Genomic DNA, 22,049 nt, shown 5'->3' with positions numbered 1-22,049 from the left:
TGAACTAGTAAAAACGGTCTTCTGAATGAAATGTTACTATTCAACAAAGTAGTATAAGTTTTAAGATTAAACCTATTTCTTTTTTTAAAATTTATTTTATTGATGTATAGTTGATTTACAGTGTTGTTAGTTTCTGCTGTACGGCAAAGTGATCCAGTTATATATACATATATATGTATATGTGTGTGTTTATACTTTTTCATATTCTTTTCCATCATGGTTTATCACAGGATACTGAATATAGTTCCCTGTGCTATGCAGTAGGACCTTGTTGTTTATCCAGTCTATATATAATAGTTTGCATCTGCTAATCCCAAACTCCCACTCCATCCCTCCCTCACCCCCCTCCCCCTTGGCAACCACAAGTCTGTTCTCTATGTCTGTGTGTCTGTTTCTGTTTCGTAGATAAGTTCATATTTTAGATTCCACATATAAGCAATATCATATGGTATTTGTCTTTCTCTTTCTGACTTCACTTAGTATGATGATCTCTAGGTCCAACCATATTGCTGCAAATGGCATTATTTCATTCTTTTTTATGGCTGAGTAGTATTCCACTGTATATACATACCACACCTTCTTTATCCATTTATCTGTTGATGGACATTTAGGTTACTTCCATGTCTTGGCTATTGTAAATAGTGCTGCTATGAACATAGGGGTGCATGTTATCTTTTCGAATTATAGTTTTGTCTGGATATATGCCCAGGAGTGAGATTGTTGGATCATATGGCAACTCTAGCATATGGCAACTCTATCGGATCATAGTTTTTTGAGGAACCTTCATACTGTTTTCCATAGTGGCTGCACCAATTTACACTCCTACCAACAGTGTAGGAGGGATCCCTTTTCTCCATACCCTTTTCAGCATTTATTTGTATACTTTTTAATGATGGCCATTCTGACTGGTGTGAGTAAACCTATTTCTTTATTTTCTTTTGAATTTTTAAGAAATGCTCTCTGCCAGGCCATTGATTTTTCTGATTCTGCTCACTCTTGGGTCGCTTGCCTCCACCTGTGTCCTCTGACTGCGTCTTCTTGCTACTCAGTGCCCATGATGAGGGCTTGAACCTGGCTCTGGCCTTCATGACCCCTGTGGCACTGCCTGCAGTCCTGCTACGTCTTAAGGAATCCTTTCTGCTCCAGTTCCCCCTGCTGACCTTCTCAGGATCTCAGCTTCCAAAGCCCTAGAAAGGGACCGTGAGTGCCCAGCTCATCTCTCTATGGCCAGGTCACTCGTCCGAGGTCACTGGCCAGCCTATGAATCTGTTTTCCTCGGGTCAAATGACCACTCTCTTTTGAACATTTTAATTCTCTGCGGGGGAACAGATGCGGTATTATGTGCTATAAAGCATGGCTGCTGTCCAGGCGGCAGACCCCGGGAGGGGTGGTCCCCCTGGAAGCAGTGAGGGCAGGGCAGCATCTCCAGAACAGGCTGACCGAATGGGGTTCAGTAGAGGCAAGATTCTACGGTCCAAGATCAGGAGCTCAGCCACTGATCCTCTGCAAAGATCAGCTCAGAAGAGGCCCTTGGCTATTCCTTTATCAGTGATTCCTATCACTCTTCCCTTTAAACCACTTGAAGTGAATCACTGTCCTGTGTAAATAATTTAAGAGGCACAGTTGGACTTGGCAGGAACATGGTCGACATTTTCCTTTGGGGTCTATCCAATGGGGATAGTTCGCTGAGCAAAGCGAGGTTGAGCAATGAGTGGCTGGCCTCTGCCCAGCATCTGAGAATTTCTCTGGCTTCAACGGCAAAGGTTTACAACCCTTTTTCCCAGGCCTCTCTCTTTTTCTCTAACTATTGGTATCTTGAAACCCTCTGAGAGTAAGTTTGCTCTGCAAGATCCATTGATCAGGGTGGTAGCAGTTTATGGATCTAAAAATTCCTGCTTCTGGAATGAACGGCAGGCTTCCCAAGTGTGAGTTTATGGCGTGACAAATGCGGTTATGGTTGGGAGCTACTAAAAGTGCTTTATTCTCTCCTGCTTCTCATGGTGTCAAAAAATGACCAGTTTCACCAAAACTTTCAGATTAGATTTATATTATTTTTATCTGATATATGTTTATGTACGTCTCTAGCATGAGTGTGTGTGTGTGTGTCTGTGTGTGTATATAAATACCAGCAGAAGAAAGTATACTATCTGGAGAGAAACACCATAAATAAGAACTTTTGTTCTCCTCTGCTTTTTTTCTCTTTTGAACATTTTAAAGGATAAGTAAAAATGCACTCACAGGCACACAAATGAAGTTTTCGGGAAAGAAGTTTTCAACATATGAGGGGGGAAAAAAAACGAAAAAAAAAAAAAGACCTTTCTGTTTCTGTTAGCACCTTTATACTAAACACAATTTTTGTTCAATTCTAAGACATCCATTTCTTTAATTCTAGATTATGAAAGAAACATGCATTCCAGAGTTATGGGAATTCCAAAGTTATGGACCACTTTCAGCTACTTCACATGCAACAAATAATGGGAACCTTGTCTACCCCTAAACTTTCAGTTTTGTCAAATAGAAACCTAGGTCATGTCACAATAAGGAACAGCATCCAAATATCTCCAGAAAATGATTGGTTGTTACGTTATGGGACAGAGCTTTTAACACTCTGCCAGAAATCTTCCTACAAATGGTGATCGAGATGAAATAGTATTTTGATACTCTATAAAGACAAGATATTAGAATGCCATTTGTTTTTTTGAGACTTGAGTCACATACCTTTCCGGTGGCTGTTGAACCAGTAAAGGAAATTTTAGACACTAGGGGATCCGTGCAAAGTGCTTCCCCTACTTCCTTGGCCTTCTTTTGAGAGCAGGGAATAACGTTGTATACACCCGGAGGAATTCCAGCCTGGTCTGCAAGCTGTAAAGAGAAACAACAAACATGTGCCAGCAAATGATCAAACTGGAAAAACAGAAAAGAGAAATAAATAGATGTTTTAATCTAAAAAGTAATGGCAAAAAAAAAAAACTAGGCTGACTTTAGGGACAGAATATATTTGGAAATGAAATAAGATTCTTAATAGTGCTAATGGGATATTAATATGAATGTGTTGTTGGAAGTTTCTGTATGAATTTAAGCACTACTTTATTGTGTGAGAGAATACATATATGTATATTTCCTAGCCCTGACACTAAAAGGCCTAGAAACAATGACCAACTAGTAGCAATGACCATCCCTAGTGCCCCAAATGTAGTCTTAAAATATAATTTCCTACCAGAAGAAATAAGGGCTTTCTGCAAAAATGGTTAATCCCAGGTCTGGGGCAAGAAATATATATAATAAGTCTAAAATATCTTGTCATACTAGCAAGGAAGGTCTCAAAAACTGTTAGAGTTATGTTAAAAGATAAAAAAGCCAACTCGAAGAGGCTGCCATTGGCCAAAAATGGGGGCAATCTGAGCTTCATCAAGGATAATAACCGCAGCAAACTGAAACTCATCAAATACGTTAAAATCTACTAGCACATAATGCTACTGACAAACTAATTGGGAACCTTAGGCAGATGACAGGAATAGATGCATTAATTTGAAAAACTGTAAATAAAAAGAAAGAATCAAACATACTGTCTTTCCTATGGGAATTTACCACTGGGTAACCACACAGGAGATGATGGGTAGCTTTGATTTATAGACGTGGTCTGGTGAATAAATGAAAGAAAAAGGAAAGAATTCAAATATCACCATTTTTGCACTCCTAATGAATTAACAGACTGAGCAGCATTGCACAGCAATGGCTGCAAATATGAAAACAGAGACACCCAGACATTACTCGCCTCCTGACAAAAGGACACAAAATGGGATCGAACCCAAGTCTGAGGAAGCGTCTGGATGCAGCTGCAATCTGTGGAAAGTGCAGCAGACAGGGGAACACGGTGCATGGTGTGCCGTCTGCAAAGCCCAGACTATGGGGAGTGCTACCGGTCAAATGTCTCGCTTCTTCAAAAGATAAATTGTAAGGGACAGAAAAGGATGAAGGGGAATGTGCAGAATAGAAGAAACTCATCAAACATTCCCAATTTTAAAAAAGTGAAGGCCACTGCAGGAAGCCTGAATCTTACTCTGAGAGACATGAGAAGCTATTAGAGGGTTTTAAACAGAAGAACAAGATCTGACTGATGCAGATTGAGCTGGAGAAGGGAACGGTAGATTAAGAGGTGCCCTGAATCTGAGAAATGCCCACATTTTAGTCACATTACTATGACTTAATAAAAATGATGGCTAGATATCATTTTTAGGGTAGCCTAAACAATACATTGCCTACAGATGACAGAAAACTCCCCCATCTGTTATTTTTTTCTAAAAAGAACATCATCTAGGTTAAAATAATGGCTAGTGAATTAAAACACAACACCATCAAACAGGAGACGCAGGCAAAGAAGGTTTCCAAAGTCTTTCCTTCTGTCCCAGGTAACATCCTTTTTTTGGACTCTGTGCAGAGAGGCTCACCGCGGCCAAGGCCAGGGCAGAGAAGGGCGTGTCCTCGGCAGGTTTCACCACCACCGTGCAGCCTGCTGCCAGGGCGGCCCCCACCTTCCTCGTGATCATGGCGCTGGGGAAATTCCACTGGATCAGAAGAGAGAGGAGGTAAGTGAGAGGAAGGACTGCCCCCTGGTCCAAAGGCAGGCAGGTTGGGAAGTCAGCAAGCAAATCCCAGTGCACAACTGCCTGGCAGAGCTCTTCTTGCACAGGTGAGCTCTTAGAACACCTGGTACCTGCTGACTGCAGGGACTGGGGAGACAAAGGCTCATAGAGACAGGAAACATCTTCAGAGTTTAAAACAGTACAAAATCATCTACGCTGGGGACAGCCAACTTTCTCTGTAAGGGGCCGCGTAGTAAAAATTTTAGGCGTTGTGCGATGTCCAGTTTCTGTCACGAGGACTCAAGATCACAGACAATACAGTATGTATATGAATGGGCGTGGCTCTGTCTCAATAAAACTTTATTTACAAACACAGGCAGCAGGCTGGATTTGGCCTGAGGGCCGTAGTTTGCTGACCCTGTGGGGGAAAATATTAGCAAAGGTGATTTTGAAAATGGTAGATGATATATTACTTTCCTCTCTCTATATATTTATAGATAGCTCTCTGTACACAACTGTGTATCTATAGTAACAATGTTTTATTTCAGCAAAAACTCATATAGTGCTTATTCTGTCCCAGGCACTGTTCTAAGCACTTTTAAACTATAATTAATTAAATCCTCATCACAACCCAATGAGGTTGGTATTTTTCTCCTCATTTGCAGGTTTGGACAAAGTGAGACAGAGCAGTTAAGTAATTTGCTCAAGGTCACACAGCTAGTGGAGAGTCGGTTCTGAGTCAAACCTGGTCAGTCTAGGCCTTGAGGGGGGCAGTTCTCTGTAACTATGGTGAGCAGGGAAAGATAAGCAGTCTTGAGACCAGCTGGCAGACACTGTAGAGAAGTTAATAGCGGATCTAGAAGGTGGACCCAAGAAAGGCAGTTCATGTAGAGAAAGCTGGGTGCCCCACAAGTATACTGCAGCCCTATCCAGGCAGACACAATATCTTATTTTTTAGCCTTTTTACTTTCAGAACCTGGCCCAGTGCCTGCTGGTAGATACATAAATACTTTGCTGTTGATGATAACCATAAATTAAGCATAAAATTTTCTCAAAACTGTAGCACATTTAAAATTTGTCAAATCTTAAGTCTTTTTAAAAAATGATAAATACCAGAAGATCTTTGCGGATGTACTAGGCAATGCCAAGAAGAAGCCTTTATGCGAAGTCAGAGGAGCCCCTAGGTCCTCCAGTGGGTCATCCCCCTTCTGCAGGCATTAGAAATGCCCCCTGGCCACCACCACACCTCTCACACCTATCACAGAGGACCAGGAAACACACCTCCACATGCAGCAATGGCATCAGGAAGCCAAGAACAGGTGACAGAGCTAACAGGATGAGCACACCTGCTCAAAGCCCACTCAACCTCCTCCCCTAGGATCTTGCAGATCCTGCCACATACTGGGGTGATGACTGCGGCCACACCGAGGGGCTGCTTGAGGACCAGGCCCCGTTTTTCTTTTGCTGGGGTGTAGATAATGTCTCCGTAAACGCGGCGGGCTTCCTCTGAAAACCACTCCAGGAAATTTGCAGAATAGAGAATTTCTCCCTGTGCCTCCTTTAGTGGCTTTCCCTAAATTAAATCGGAAAAGGACACACTCATTACCTTCTAATAACGAAAGCATGATTCTGAGTTTCTAAATTCTTCAAGGATGCAAGCACAGCAGAAAAGTCTCCCATTACAAAACCCACAGGGTAGTTGAGAAATTTCTAATGAGGAATGGAATATTTCCTGCCACATCAGTAAACAAAGGATGTCACAGTCATCAGCGATTTGCAGCCCTCCAATGTGAGCTGGTGGGCCCTGAGTGAACTCAGGATGTGAAAACACAGGATACTGGCCCCAAGAGAGCTGAGGTGCATATCAAAGAAATGATTTCAGTGAGCCCAGACTCTTGCATCTTCCCATACAAAGAAAAGCCCTAAATTCCTAACTTGGGATCTGGTTTTCTTTACAATAATCTTTTGACATTCAGACTACCTGCTGTTTGTTGCAAAACTTCTGTATAACCTGGCTCTGCACTTCACCTCCTCAGAGCAGTTCTCTCAGGGTTACTTGAGATGCTGCCTCCCGGGCTTGAAGTCCTAAAAATTCCCGCCAAATAAAACTCTCAACTTTTAGGTTGTGAATATATTTTAAGTCAACACTAACCTCAGTGTGTCTTAGAAAGCAGAATCACAAATGGTGATGGAAGGAAGCCTGCCAGGCTGATAGGCATTGAGTAGGATAATCAATAGTCAGCTTAGAAACCCCATTAGGGGACTGTAGATAGAGAGGGATTTTTAGGGGGCTTTGGGAGACCACAGTAAGGTTAATGATCACTCAAGAAAGTAATGGGAAAATCCTGAAACAATGTGGGCTTGCTTGACTCATAAAGCCGAACAAGTCGCTTAGCATTAAAGCCAGATTGGCTTGCTTAACAACAAAATCAAGCTAACTTGATTAGCAACAAAATTATACAACAGAAGCATGAGACATGCCCCAATACAATAAAACAGTGGTGGCATGAGACCTACAAGCTGCCCGGTGGTGTCATCAAGTTAATGACCCCCAGCACATGCTCTGTGCACACACAAAAATCATTTATGGAAAGGACATTTCAAAGTGAAAGACCCTCATTGTAGTGAGACCTGAAATAATTTTTCCAAAGTGCCATGACAGTCCTGGCCTGACCATGTAGGGACAAAAAGCCCAAAGTGGAGGCGGAGCCGATGACAGAAGCGTGATACCTACTCAAGAAAGACAAAGAAGGTCTTCTCCCCCTCCCCTCTCTTCCTTTGATTATAAAAATGTAATCCACTAAGTACTTGGGGCAGCGCAATGCTTGCCTGCCCGCTTGTAAGCCTCACAAGCAACCTATTCTAATAAATCACTTTAAAAAAGAAATAAATTTATATATTTATTTATTTATGGTTGTGTTGGGTCTTTGTTGCTGCACACGGGCTTTCTCTAGTTGAGGCGAGCGGGGGCTACTCTTCGTTGCAGTGCATGGGCTTCTCATTGTGGTGGCTTCTCTTGCTGCAGAGCACGGGCTCTAGGCACACGGGCTTCAGCAGTTGTGGCACGTGGGCTCAGTAGTTGTGGTTCGTGGGCTCTAGAGCGCAGGCTCAGTAGTTGTGGCACATGGGGTTAGTTGCTCCGTGGCATGTGGGATCTTCCCGGACCAGGGTTCGAACCCGTGTCCCCTGCATTGGCAGGCGGATTCTTAACCACTGCGCCACCAGGGAAGTCCTAAATCACTTCTCATCTATCACTTTGCCTCTCGTTGAATTGTTTCTGTGCTAAGACATAAAGGACCAGGCTTCTTGGAGCCCCCCGAAATGACACCTAACGATTTCAAGACCACCCTGAGCCACAATCCTCATTTGCATTCTCAGTATGTTTACAATTAGGAGGGGGCACCTAGAACTGCCTCTTCAATTTTTTTTCCTTCTAATATCTTCTAAATGTTGTGAACAGTGGAAAGTAATTTATTAGAGCAACCAAAAAACTGGTACCTTTGAAAATGTACAAAAACAACATGAAAAAATCAATCAAAGCAGTCACACGCTAAAAACCTGGATAGTGGAAAAGCAGTATTCACATAGTTCCACTCAAAATCTATTTCTTGCATATTATTAAATAGGCGTGCCTGACTTAATTTTGTGCCCAAAATAAGAATTAGCTGATATCTGATCATTAGGCAAAGAATTCACGTTTTCTTTAGCTACAGCACTGAAGTTAGAGGCTTCCCCATGCTTCAGTCTAAGAACTCCTGGACAATTTCTTCAGGTAGTAAGTTAGGGTCCTGAACTTACACTTTCAGCTGTGATTATCTTGGCAAGGTCATCCTTATTTTGTATCATTAAGTCGTACCATTTCCGAAGTAAAGAACTCCTCTCCTGAAAAAGAATTAAAAAATAAATAGCAAAATGCCAAGTGTAAGAGAGACTATTAAATAATCTTCAGTTTCCTAAAATATTTGCTGTGTGGTCTCATTCTTGGGGAGACATACATTGACCTTTCCTTTTTTCTTTAATTGAGGTATAATTGACATACATTATATTTGTTTCAGGTGTACAGATCTTTCTTTGATAAGTGATAACAAAGATCCAATTTCAAGTTGCATCTAACAAGGTGTGCGGAGTCATAAATTGTAAGAGAGAAAAAAGTTCTGTGGAACAGCTGTTATTATTTATGGTAAATATGAATAACTTGAATTTCACCACACTAAGGTATAGTTCCTTACTTTAAAAAAAAGTTATGTTCAATTGCAGTGAAATACACATAACATAAAATTTGCCATCTTAATCATTTTTAAGTATGCAGTTCAGTGGCATTAAGCACATTCACAGTGCTGTGCAACAATCACCACCATCCATCTCCAGAATGCTTTTCATCTTGCAGAACGGAGACTCTGTACCTGTTAAACAATAACTCTCCACTCCCCGCAGCCTCTGACAACCACCATTCTACTTTCTGTCTCTATGAATTTGACTACCCTAGGTATCTTATATAGGTAGAATCATACAGCCTTTGTCCCGTGACTGGCTTATTTCACTCAACACAATGTCCTCGAGTATAGTTCTTTATTTTAACGACTCACTGGCTAGTTAAATTTGTCCCACAGACTGGGGTGGAGGTTGCAGGGTGTGTAAGGCATCTGAAGGGGTTTTGCACACTTAAGAAGAGGGCCCAGGCACAACACCGTGGATGTACTTGATGCCACCGAATAGTACACTTGCAAATGGCTAAAATGGTAAATTTTATGTTATGTACATTTTATCACAATTTTTAAAAATTTCCAAAGATAAAAGGATGAACGAATACATTGGATTATTAAGTATATTATGGAAGAAATGGTTTCTTAAAAAAAATTTTTTAAAGGAACTCATGTAAAACCATAAAAAAAAGAGGGCCCAGAGAATCCAGGTCAACCAGGCCACACAGAGGTGCCCCGAACGAAGATGTGCCCCCGAGCTCTGGCTTCCAGCATCCGAACAGGTGTATCCGAAGCAAAGGAGAATCTTTGGTTTATTCCTACCTGCCTGAAAGGTTGCCCACAGCAACGAGCAAACCTGGTTTGTCATTCTGTCACCCCAATCCATCCAGCAGGTGTTAAGATTTAAATTATTTTCTCATTCCACTCATGAGCAGGGAGCCTGAGACTGTAAACACCACTAACCGTCTTTCTCTGGGTTCTTTCCCTTCCCTATTTTGGATAAGCTAATAAGCTTTGTTATCTTAGCTCTCAAGGGTGTTGTTGAGATGAAGTCTTCTGAATCTCAAACCCCCAGAGAACAGGCATTGACAGCTCTTAAAACAGTATTACTACAGTAATTTCACCCTCACTCTGTGCAATACTGGTTAAGAATCTGATGACTGTGGGCCTGTGTGCTGTGACTTATTCTGGGTAAGAAAGGAAAGACTAAAATCTAGGAGGCCCGGCTTAGAGAAAAAAATGAAATATGAGTAAATGGCCCGCAAGGAATAGAGCACCACACATAGTCTGAGAGAGAATGGGAGAAGAACATGGAACAGCATGAGAATGGTAAGAATAAAAAGCAGATTCTGCTTGCTGGCAGAAAACCCAAGGTCCAGCCTGAACACAGAAACCAGCAGAGGCCACAAACTGCCCTCAGCGTGCGTGGCCCGTGTTATGGGTTAGTTGCGCCTGCCCAAAAAAGGTGTGTTGGAGTCCCAATTCCCAGCACCTCAGAGATGGGGAGATGGGGGTCTTGACAGAGGTCATCAAGTTAAGACAAGGTCATCAGGATGGGCCCTAACGCACTATGACTGATGTCCTTATAAAAAGGGGAAATTTGGACAAGAGAGAAGCACGCACAGAGGGAAGATGTCACAGAGAGACACAGGGAGAAGACGGCCATCTATAAGCCAAGGAGAGAGGCCTGGAACCGTTCCTTCCCTCAGAGCCCTCAGAAGAAACCAACCCTGCCGACACCTTGATTTCAGGCTTCTTGCCTCCAGAACTGAGATGACACATTTCTGTGGTTTAAACCACCAAGTTTGTGGCACTCCGTGACGCCAGCCCCAGGAAACTACTCCAGCCTTTGTAAGGAGCTGAGTAAGTGTGCAAGACTCAGACAGGGGCCTGGGGAGGCTGGTGGTGGATGGAGTAACGTGGGGCTCAAATCCCAGACCCTCCACTTGAGCAAGAGTGAAGTTACAGAACTAGGAGCCTCTGTAAGCCAGTTTCCTCATGAACAGCATGGCTCAACTATCTACCTCACAGGGCCATTAAAAGGACTAAATAAAACACACGTGAAACACCAAGAACAGTACTCAGCTGTGTAAGGCACAATAACGGCCCTCAAAGAGGTCCTCATCCTAATCCCTGGAACCTGTGAACATATTACTTTACAAGGCAAAAGATTCTGCCGACGTGATTAAGGACCCTGTGGTAAGGAGATGATCCTGAATTACCCAGGTGGGCCCAATGTAACCACAAGGATGACTATAAGAGGGAGAGAGGCGGGTCAGAGGCAGAGTAGGAGATGTGATACAGAGGTGGAGGTTGGAGTGCTCTGGGGCCACAGACCACAGACTGCGGGCGGCTTCTAGAAGCTTGAAAAGGCAAGGAAAGCCCTAGAGTTCCTGAAGGAATGCAGGCCTGCAAACCCATTTTGGACTTCTGACCTCCAGAACTGTAAGAGTAAGTTTGTGTTGTTGTGTTTTGTTAAGTCCCTGAGTGTGGGGTGATTCGTTACAGCAGGCCACAAGAAAGTAATGCATCAGCTTATAAGGCGGTCAGTAAACGCGTCAGTAACCATCTTTCCCTGAACTCCTCCAGGAGTTCACAAGGTTGAGAAAGGAGGTCATAAAACGCGTGAAAAGAAAGACGTGAAGTAATGCAAAAGATGTCAAGGGGAAGGGTGAGACAAGGGTACGGGCCACGCTACAGGTTCAGGGGAGAGTGATGGAAGGCTGTGTGGTCCAACGGGTGCCGTGGCAGAAATAATACACGAGCCAGACCCCAGGAATGGCGGGACGTGAGTGGGCCTAGAGAGGGAAGCGGAAACTAGCTGGGGGCAGCGGGGCGAGCAGCAGAGGCCTCGGGGCAAGAAAGCTGCTTTACAAGCTGCGTTTGTGCCCCACTGTCCAAGCTGGAGGTGGACCCAGCTTCCTTAGAAAGCCGGTCCCACCACTTCCTTAGTAAGATGCTCCAAGGTCCTTTCAAGAAGCCCCAGGGAAGACCACCTGACTGCACCTGGAAGAGCTCCAGGGCGCATGTAACACCCCTGCACGGCAGGCTTGAGGCTGCGGGACCTGGTGGGACTCCAAAACAACGGCAGAGGGCCCAGGGCTCAGCCTCGATGCCCACCCTTCCTGTAAGCTCGCCGTTCCCACAGCTGTAAGTGCACATGTGTGTTGTATCTAGTTCAGGCCTCCCTCTCCTGACTCACGTAGCCAATCCTACTTAACACCCTCACTTGGTGACTAACGGACATCTCAGACTCAATGTGTCCAAAGCTGAGCTCCGATGTCTCGCCCCAATGCTGCTCCTCTCACCCCCTTCCTGTCTCAGTGGATAGTTACTCCTTCCTTCCAGTGGCTCTGGCCAAAAGCCCTGGGGTCATCATTTCATCCTGTCTTTCTCTCACACCTCGTCTGTAATCATCTGTCAGGGAATCCAGTTGCCTCTACCTTCAAAATATATCCTTTATCAGAACGCTCCTCACCGCCTGAACGGCTCCCACCCTAGTGCAGGCCCATCAGCATCTCCCACATGAATCACTGCCACAGCCTCCTAGCCCTCTGGGCTTCCACCATTGCCCCCCCACCTTCAGTCTATTCTCGGCACTGTGAATAGACTGAAACCCTTTGAAATGGAGCCCCGCCTCACACGCAGTAAAACCCCACTTAGTCCTTAAAATAGCTCCGTAGCCCACTGGATCCAGCACCCTCCTCCTAAGACTCTCAGCACACGGGCCTCCTTGCTGATCTACACCTGTGTCAGGCATGCCCCTGACTCAGGATTTTTGCTCCAGCTGAATTCCCTCGCCTCCTTTGGTCTTTGCATCTCATGTCCTCAATGAGGCCTACCCTGATGTTATAGGGTCCCCCCCCAATTCATATAACCCCCCCAGTACCCTAGAATGTGACTGCATTTGGAGATATGGTCCTGAAAGAGATTATTAAGGTTAAATGAGGTCATTAGGGTGGATCCTAACCCAATATAACTAGTGTCTTCACAAGAAGAGACTAGGACACTGACAAGTTCAGAGGGAGGAGCATGTGGAGATGGGGGAAGACGGCCATCTACAAGCCAGAGAGAGAGAGGCCTCAGAGGAAACCAACCCTGCCCACACCTGGATAGCAGATTTCTGGCTTCCAGAACTTTAAGACCAGAAATTCCTATTGTTTAAGCCACCTAGACCTCTGTGATACTCTCTTATGGCGGCCCTAGCAAACCAGTACACCGGCCCACACTACTTATTTTGCATCTTTGCCCCTTTTCTCTGGCCTCTGATCCTCTTAGCCTTCCTTCTCTACCTTTTTCTCCCTCATAGCATCCATCACTTCTAACATATTTGTTTAGCTATGTTTTGTTTACAGGTTAGAACTCCCCTCCCACCCCTCACCCCCAGGTGAACTCCAAGAGGGCAGGAATCTTTCTTTTGTTGATTTCTGTATCGCAAGCACCTCCCACAGTGCCTGGCATAGCAGTTGCCCAGACAATCTCTAATGGATGAGTGAAAGCTATGACTCCCTCGGGTACTTGGACCTTATTGCTGGATTTGTATCTTCCTTCAGAGGGAGGATGCCGAAGGACAGGGTGAAGAGTCACTTCACTGGGCTGACTCCAGGTGTCACATGATAAATGCTCTAACAGCCCCCATCCCGCACCCCCCATTCTCCACTGTTCTCTATGTCAGTTAATAGATGGAGCTCTCTAATCAGGCCCCAAACCTGGAGACTGGTCCTGGACTGGTCCCTTCCCCTGCCCGATTCTTCTCCCCAGTTCTCTCCACTGCCGAGTTCGTGACTCGAGCCCGGGGCGCTCACTACCAGCCTCCTCGTGGACCACGGAAGCAGCCGGGGAGGTGCTTCAGATGCTCTGAAGTCACTCGTGCTCTCACCTTCCCTGACCCTTCCCGCCCTCCACCCCCAACACACATACACGCACGCACCGGCCTGCTCGCTTGTAATTGCACGTTGGTGTTCTGCCTCACCTACTGGATACTTTATGAGGCTTGAGGCCGGGGCTATGCCCCCTCACGCCCGCACAGGGCTTGGCACAAAGCCGACGCTCCAAACCGACTTGTTGACCATCTCTTTTCTTGTTACCATGACTTTCCGCGTGGTGTTTCCCGGAGCACTGGGGAGGGGGAGGTGACACGGCTGGTTTCACTAGAGGGCAAAGCCCGATCGCCCCCTGGACCCGGCGCGCACTCACCTTGGCCGAGACGCCCCTCCAGCTGCAGAAGGCCTCGTAGGCGGCACGCACGGCGGCGCGGGCCTCGGGTACCCCGCAGTCGGCCACCAAGCCCAGCTCGGCGCCGCTGGCCGGGTCGTGCACGGGGAAGGTGGCGGCGGCCGAGAGCCAGCTGCCGCCCACGAAGCCGTCGGTGCGCAGCAGGGCCGAGGAAAGGCCCGCCGGGCCCCGGGCGTAGCCGCGAATCCGGGCCACCGGGTAGTCGGCGCGGGGGCGGAGGACCCGGCTGGGAGGCGTCCGCGGGAGGTGCAGGGCCAGGCAGCTCCGCAGCCGAAAACAAGTCGCCATGGCCCAGGCGGCGGCGGCGGCAGGAAGCAGGCAAGCGAGCGTGCGCACCCGAGTGCAGGGATCCAGGCGGCGGCGGCGGCGGGGACGCGCCGGGTGGCGGCGGACGCGGGCTGAGGGTGGCCGAGACGCGGAGCAGCGCCCTCTCCCCGCGCTCTTCGCTCTGCATCGCGCACTCGGGACCTTAACCCTGAGCGCCGGGCGGCTTGGCTTCCTGCGCGACCTGGGAAGGGTCGCTGGGAGAGGCACCTGAGGACCGCCTTTGTCACCTTTGGACCGTCACCTTTGTCCCTCTCGTTTGTCTGTAACTTTTCCTTAGCCCCTCAACCGCTGCAAGAGAACCGCTCCCTCTCCCCACCACTTCCCCAAACTGGCAGTCCCCCGCCACCGGAATTGGTGCTTGGCCCATGGATATGCTGGTATCTGCCCCAGCTTCTAAGGACATGATCACGATTCTTTATTGCCATAGCTCCTGTGCACTTAGGATTTGGGGCGAGGGTTCTCCGAGGGGGTGCAGTGTGGTCCACCGTTCTGCTGCCTGGATGGTTTTCTGGGTGTGTGTCTAAGTGTTCTCTCCATTAACTGGTAGCAGGGGTGCCCATGATATAAGCGCCTTTGGAGACGAACAGACTTGGATCTAAGCTCAGAATCTGTTGTTGGCAAGCTGTGTGACCTTCTACAAGTTATTTAACCTCCTTCCTTTCCTTTGTAGACTGGCACAATACCTACCCCATAGGTTTGTTGTGATTTAACGTATAATGCTCAGCACAGCATTACTCAGTACATTAAATTCAGCAGTGTTCAAAGCCATGCTAGCTGCCCTGGTTCAAACAACTAGTAAGACTAAAGTTAGGCCACCTACTAGTCAGTGGGACCATTTTGTCAAAATCAGTCAACCAAGGTGTAATCACAATTCGACTTGGCCTAAAACCCCAGAAGTAGCAAGGAAACCTCAACTACAATGAGGATAAAAATAAAAATAGCAGGCCTATACTCGGAATTTGTGGGTTCAAATGAAGCCTAACTCTGTGTTGATTGGCTCACTAGTCTCAAAAAACTCCCCTTCTGTATCTCTCCTGAGTGGAGAGTCTCTTGCTGGCTTTTGCAGAGCCTGTGGGCTCTTCACCTTTTCTAGATTTTTATTTGCAAAAGGCTGAGGCGGTACTTTATATTTTGACTTTGGTTTTTGCTGAGTCACTGTCACTCAGTCTTGAGTCAGTCACATTTGGCAGAAATGGGAGTAGCACTTAATTAAATAGAGTTTAATCTTTTGTGTGAGTGGGTTCACTTTTTGGTTCTGTATTCTATTGAAGGAATTGGGAGGTGAGAGGCAGTCCTGATGGAGACCACGGCTGGTTGGGTATCACATTCGGGACTGGGGAGCTGGTGTGCTTCCACCTACTGCCTGCAGAGGGAGCTCTACGGATAGTTGATTTCTAAGAGTTGGGGAAATCCATTCTGCTGAGCAAAAACTAAGTCCCAGAAAAGTGAAGTCCGCTGTGGCTGCCTCTCTCGATCCAAAATTACTCTGCTTATTTTTTCAAGGTTCCATTTCAAACGGTGCCCACTCTGCCTAGGGCCCATAGGACTTTTAGGGGAACACAAAAATGTTGACCTTCTTATAAAATCAGAATAAAAAAAGCTTTTACATTCAGTATTAATATAACACCTTTATACCAATGCAGATGTAAAATGTGATTTTTTAAAAATTTGTTTATTTTTATGAAGGAAGGGACCCTCCCCCCCACGCCAACCAAGGCAGAAGGGCCCAGGGCCTAGGAAATTCACCATGTCCCCTGCCCTTCTCCCCAACTCACTGTTCTGTGCTCTTTGCTAGTTCCCATTTAGAGTGGGAAAAATTCCCTCCTGGTTCCGGGCTTGCTTCTAGGCTGCCCTGATGCCTCCCCGCCCAGAGCTGGCCAGTTGCGTTCACCAGGGCTTAAAAGGATAAGACCACCAGCTGACAGGGACCCTTCTTCCTTTCCCCTTGGCTTTCCCCTGTCCTGAGCACCTCCACATCTAATTCTCACTTTCTCCATCCTCTCTCCCATTCACTATAAGGGCACTATGATGACAGCAACATATTAGACTGTGCAGAAGCGAGCTGAAATTGTCTGCTTTATCTCAAAAGTTTCTGGACCTCAAAATTGTATCTCATTTAACTGCACAAGGAGACCCACCTTCACTTCAAAAGCCCTACCCTGTGTTGGCTTCATACACAAATCTAAATTGTTATAAAAGGTATATTACTGTATATCTGAGTGTAAAGTTTTTATTTTTAAATTCAATATGGAATATAGTTACTCAATAGAAGTCTAAGGTGCATCTTTTAGAAAGGGAACATTTCTTTTGAATGATAATAGTTAACATTCATTAAACACTTACTGTATACCGGTCTCTTTTAAACATGTTACCTATATACTCATCTGATCTTCATGGCAACCCTATATGGTAGGCATTATTATTACCCCCATTTTTATGGATAATTTTATAAGTAAGGAAACTGAGGCAAAGAAACTTTTAGTAACTTGCCCAAGGTCACCCCAATAGAAGGTAGCAGAACAGGGACCCAAATGAAACCCAAGGCCTTGTGGCTCTCAAGCCTGTATCTCCCCACTCATTCCTTAATATACCTGCATGTTTACTTCTCAGCTTGTGTCTCTACTTCCAGAAAAGCTCTAAATGGTAGACTCATGATGTCTATTTTATAACAAAGCCACCTGTATTAGGAAAAGAGGGCGTGGGGTGGAAAGAAAAACAATTCCATACACCTTTGTCAGGTAGTTTTCTTAATATTGCCAGCTCTATTTTAACTTTCCTTTAAAAGTCATATCTTTGTTACAAGCAGCATTGTCCTACAAAGACCCTATCTCATAACCATCACACTGTACTGCCTAAGAAAATAATTCCCTCCCTTTCTATTACATACCTAAAATTAAGTCATTAATTTTAAACACAAAAAATATATGTAATGAGAAATTTGGCATTAATATGGCTTAGTTACTGAACCCTGAACCCATTTCTTTCTCTGGTGCTTTTTGGATAGGTTTGTTTTATTAAATCTGATTAGATATTGTCTTCAGGCAGTGTTACATTTTCCCTGTCGACCCTTTGCAACCTTTTACTGTTGTCATTCATTGAATACTCCTGGGTCTTCTGGGCTTACCAGAGCCCTAAGTTATAATTGCCTCCCCCTCACTTGCAGGCTTTGGAAAGCCCGGAGTGAGAGGGGAGCAAACTCCATGGCCTCTGATGGCCAGAGGGGCATGGCAACCTGTACACGTTGTGTGTGTGGTGAGGGCTGGAGGACGTGGGGAGGGCACCCTCTGTGTCTGTGGAGGGGAGACTGCTGGCTCTTCAGCTCCAGCTGATGGTCACATCACATGGGAATGTCAGTTCATGTAGACAGTTTTTTGTTTTGTTCTTTTAAAGAGAGGTAGAAATCTAGGTTTCTATGTGGATTTTCCCCATTAAAAAAAAGTTGGCCTAAATTTATAAAACACCCTATTTGCCAACCAAAACACATCAGCTTATGGCCTCTGACCTACAAACAGTCAGGAGCAGCGGGGCCTCATGCCGTCAGGGTTGAGGGAGAGCTCTAGGATTCCTTTCCTTGGGGCTTTGCAGATGCAGAGTTAGGGTTACAGACGAAACTTGGCAGACACCTAAGGGTCTCAAATCATCCCATCTTCTATTCTTCTCTTCTGTTTGGCTAACCTGAGAAGGAATACCGTGTCCTCTCACTCTTAAAATCTCCTTTCTTGTTTTTAAGGTATAATATGCATAATTCGAGCTTTAAGATCACCATCATTTCTGTGAAGAGTTAAACCTAATGTTTCCCATGGGTTAAGTGCTATAGATTGGATACTTTGTCAGGTGTATTCTGAACCTAGCATTTTCTGAATCCTTCTTTCTTGGTCCTAAATTTGTCTCTCCCCACTTGCTCCTCCACTCCCCACCCACCGACAGTGGTATCGGCATCTTTGTTTGGGCTGCAGGAATCTGACCAGGCAGCAGGCTCTGGATAAGCCCTATAAGAATAGCCAGAGATAAAAAGACCAGGAGTGGTTGCAGCTGTGTAATCTCACACAAGTGTCATAATTTGTCACCAGATACTGAAAGAGAAGCTGGTTCCAGCTGACCATCATAAAAGCTTCCCCAGCATTTGTGGCTTCAGAGGCTAAGGAAACAGGGTAACCAGATGTACGTGTGGAAAGATGCAAGAGAAATCAGCTCTTGTAAGGTGAGGTGGTCCAATATACTGATTATCAATAGAGACAGGTGAGTCTTTTTTTTTTTTTTTTTTAAAGAAAGCAAAGAATATTTGGAGACAACTTTGCTTGTGTCTCCGTCCAGATTTCATGTTAAAAAGAAATCCAGGGGAATCCGGGGTCAGAAGATGGGAATGCACCACCTGGAGGCATGTAGATTTCAGTTTATCGCTTTTTTCTTTCCCAGGTGGAGTTTGTTTGCTGTTCTGGTGAAGTTAAACAGTAGTTAAACAGTTGACTTCACTAGAAAATGATATTATTTTGAAATGAGGCTGGGTTTCCCGTGTCAGTGACCTGCTTAGCGGGAGAGCAGTGTGGGTCTGGGCCAGGATTTCAGACTCCGTGCTGCCGCAGCTCTGAGCATTTCTCGTCACCATAGGAGCAGGGAGTAATGAGAGCATGTCTACTTTCAGATTCTGGTCAGGAGTGCTGATTGCACTGGGCTCCCTCTGCCCTAGAAGTTCACCGTGTGGCATTTCAACACACATAGAAATAGGTAAGTGCCAACCCCTTGTCATGGTATTAAGGACAGTATATCTGTCAGAAATGTTAAGGAAGGGATTTAAAGTCTAACCCGTGTATTGATAATGAGTTTCCCTGCTGCACTGAGCCGTGGGGCAGTGAAGAAAAAGCCAGAGATGGAGTGATCCAGGATTGGGGACTGACTATTGGGGTGAGGTTCGTGGAGGAGCAGGAAGCCTCTTTGGTCACTTGGTCCCTGGCTGTTTCTCCGCGTGGGGAAATAGGAACTGGATAAACTCGGGGTTCCCATGAAGCAGAAGAACTGACAGTGGGAGAGGAGAAAGACGGGTAGAATATGGTAGGAGTGAGGAATTTATGCTTGTTTTTACGTTTCTAAGTATGTGTAAAGGACCATGTGTGGCCACGGGAGTGGGTCCCCTAAGTCAAGTGGCTTTAAAGATGGTTGGCTTTAGGGAGGGCAAGGAATGGTCCCTGGCACTAGAAATGCCCAGAATGATGGCAGGATTTGGGGAACACGGGTACAGCAAGCTAGTGCCTATGAGCTCAGGGGTGAAGGCTGAGTTACCTGGATATAGGTAAATGGTAACACAAAAAGTTGTTTCTTGGACAAAATGTATTTGTAATGTTTTTTAACTCTTTAGATAAAAACAGTAACAATATTTTATAGTTATGCTACTTCCAGAAGATTCAAAGCAGAACAAGATTACAAATAAAATATGAAAATTTATCAATGCAAAACAGACTTAGAATATTGAGCTCAGCTGGGCAAGAACTATATTATCACAGAATTCTATGATTTGAAAGGACACTAAAGGTCACTGAGTCCAGTTCCTTTATTTTACAGCAGAGGAAACTGATCCCAGGGAGTTTTCACAGCTCACTTGTTAGTGACCTGGTCAAGAATTACATATCCTGACAGCTGGTCCAGTGTTCTTTCCATTAAACATCTATTGCTGGGCTTCCCTGGTGGCGCAGTGGTTAAGAATCTGCCTGCCATTGCAGGGCACACAGGTTCGAGCCCTGGTCTGGGAAGATCTCACATGCCGCGGAGCAACTAAGCCTGTGCACCACAACTACTGAGCCTGCGCTCTAGAGCCCGCGAGCCACAACTACTGAAGCCCGCGCGCCTAGAGCCTGTGCTCCGCAACAAGAGAAGCCAACGCGATGAGAAGCCCGCGCACCGCAACGAAGAGTAGCCTCCGCTCACGGCAACTAGAGAAAAGCCCGTGCACAGCAACGAAGACCCAATGCAGCCAAAAATAAATAAACAAAATAAATTTATTTTAAAAAACAAACATCTATTGCTAAAAGGGAGTCAGGAGACAGTGGAAAAGGAAATTGGACCTAGGTTCTAGTACCAGCTCTAATGTAAACTACATGGGTGACTCTGAACAATTCACTTTCTCTCTCTCTTCCTCTTCTGCAAAATGAGGGGGCTGAACTTCTTAATGAATTCTAAACTATTTTGCACATCTAAGTTCTCTGAAAATGAAATTGTTGAAATTATAGCAGTGGGCTAAAGAGGAACAAATATAAGTGGGAATATTCAAGTTTTTAATCTTTATATTTTAAAAATTAGACATGAAATCTAAAAATTTTTAAAAATCAGATAATTCCTTATGTTTATTCAGTAGTTGCAAAACAAAGGTGCTAATAATATGTTAATATATATTAATCTAATTATGCTCAATATAAAACATGTAATAAAAAATAATAAACGTTTATGTGGACATAATTGAAGGCAACTCCTAATCTGCACACTGAATATTTTTATAGAAAAGGCGATTAAAACAACACTTATTTACTAATAGCTTAGATTTCATAAATATCTTGGTTCTTGTTTTCACCTCTTATGTAGGGCCTGTGTGGATGGTTGACATTTATGTGAGCTAATTTATTAGAATTGGCCTCACTCAGTGATTTGGGTTTATAAATCACTGGAATCCTATATACAGGTTATTTGTGTGGGCTGTGACCTTGTCTCTCTTATGGTATAAATGCTTATAATATGGTAGTGGCTATATTTTTGTAGTATGAATTAAAAAAAAATTGGATGTGACTTCCAGTAGAAATAAGGTATCACCTTTGAATGTCTCTTCATAATTAGTGTTCGTCTTCCTATTGATTCTAAGGGGATTCAGGGTGCGGGTGTGCGTATCTTATGGGTGTGGGCGTGTGGCTGGAGCAGGCGGCTTTTTGAGACTTTTTTTGTCCTTCTAAAGTAGTCCAGTGATGAGGAAACACTTGAGGGACACTGATTCAGTCCATGGTTTAGGCCCTGTGTTGTATTTCCTACTTGGGTTTATCTACCCCAGTGGGCTGTTGAAGCAAAATATGACGATGACAACTTCTGTTTATTGAGTTCCTGCCGTGTGTCCGCCATGAGCTCCTCACTTAGCATTTATTTTCTGCGATTCTCTTAACAAACCTGTAAGGTGGATGTTATTTACTTAATTTTACATAGGTGGGAACTGAGGCCTGGAGAGGTTAAGTAACTTACCCAAGGTCATACGAGCTAGTTAAGTAGAAACTTTAAATCATCATGCAATTTTGATTTGTATTATAACAATATTAATATTGTTTGAATCTAATTATAGCTAATGAAAATTACTAGTACAAAGTTAACTTTCATTTCCCACTTCCTTGACAGTTACAACCACAAAATTATATATTTTCCTTTTAAAATGATCTCTAGGAAGTTCTGTTTTCAGTTATAGTTGAATTTAATTGATTTATGTATTTATTTCTCTCAGGTCACAGAGCTCTGGAGTTTCTCCACCTTCAGGATAGGACTGTTAACTACAAAGAGGTAAGAAGTTAGATTTTTTTTTCTTCCTTGGGCATTAACTTTCTCTCGTAGGTGAAAAACAAAGGTCCTAACAGATATTGAAATAGTAATTTTAAGAGTCATTTATATGTCTTTATAAAACATTAATATTTGGGGTTAAATGTGTATGTCTCCTCTAGCACAACTTGAACATATATAATAA

At 44.6% G+C, this 22,049-nt stretch overlaps 2 protein-coding genes across 8 annotated transcripts in view; one reads left to right on the top strand and one right to left on the bottom strand.

Moving 5' to 3' along the window:
* ALDH5A1 (aldehyde dehydrogenase 5 family member A1) overlaps positions 1-14,454 on the bottom strand; it is a 29,502-nt gene extending 15,048 nt beyond the window's left edge. For 2 of the 4 annotated variants that reach the window (XM_082415183.1, XM_082415185.1), the window contains exons 1-5: positions 13,982-14,454; positions 8,382-8,465; positions 5,986-6,156; positions 4,449-4,565; positions 2,719-2,862 (exon numbers count right to left, since the gene is read on the bottom strand). In XM_082415183.1, the coding sequence (XP_082271309.1) occupies positions 2,719-2,862; positions 4,449-4,565; positions 5,986-6,156; positions 8,382-8,465; positions 13,982-14,308 (843 nt within the window). In that variant the 5' untranslated portion in view covers positions 14,309-14,454. The remainder of the gene's footprint in view (positions 1-2,718; positions 2,863-4,448; positions 4,566-5,985; positions 6,157-8,381; positions 8,466-13,981) is intronic. The other 2 variants (XM_082415184.1, XM_082415186.1) reach the window with 2 other exon arrangements.
* Positions 4,466-22,049, top strand: part of GPLD1 (glycosylphosphatidylinositol specific phospholipase D1) — a 68,276-nt gene continuing 50,692 nt past the window's right edge. For 2 of the 4 annotated variants that reach the window (XM_082415171.1, XM_082415169.1), the window contains exons 1-3: positions 14,574-18,548; positions 18,990-19,072; positions 21,813-21,868. In XM_082415171.1, the coding sequence (XP_082271297.1) occupies positions 18,523-18,548; positions 18,990-19,072; positions 21,813-21,868 (165 nt within the window). In that variant the 5' untranslated portion in view covers positions 14,574-18,522. Of the gene's footprint in view, positions 4,587-14,573; positions 18,549-18,661; positions 19,073-21,812; positions 21,869-22,049 lie in introns of those variants that run through there. The other 2 variants (XM_082415170.1, XM_082415172.1) reach the window with 2 other exon arrangements.

This window comes from Balaenoptera physalus, assembly GCF_965194825.1.
Source record: "Balaenoptera physalus genome assembly, chromosome: 11".
NCBI lineage: Eukaryota > Metazoa > Chordata > Mammalia > Artiodactyla > Balaenopteridae > Balaenoptera > Balaenoptera physalus.
This window is presented reverse-complemented; position numbering and strand designations above follow the sequence as displayed.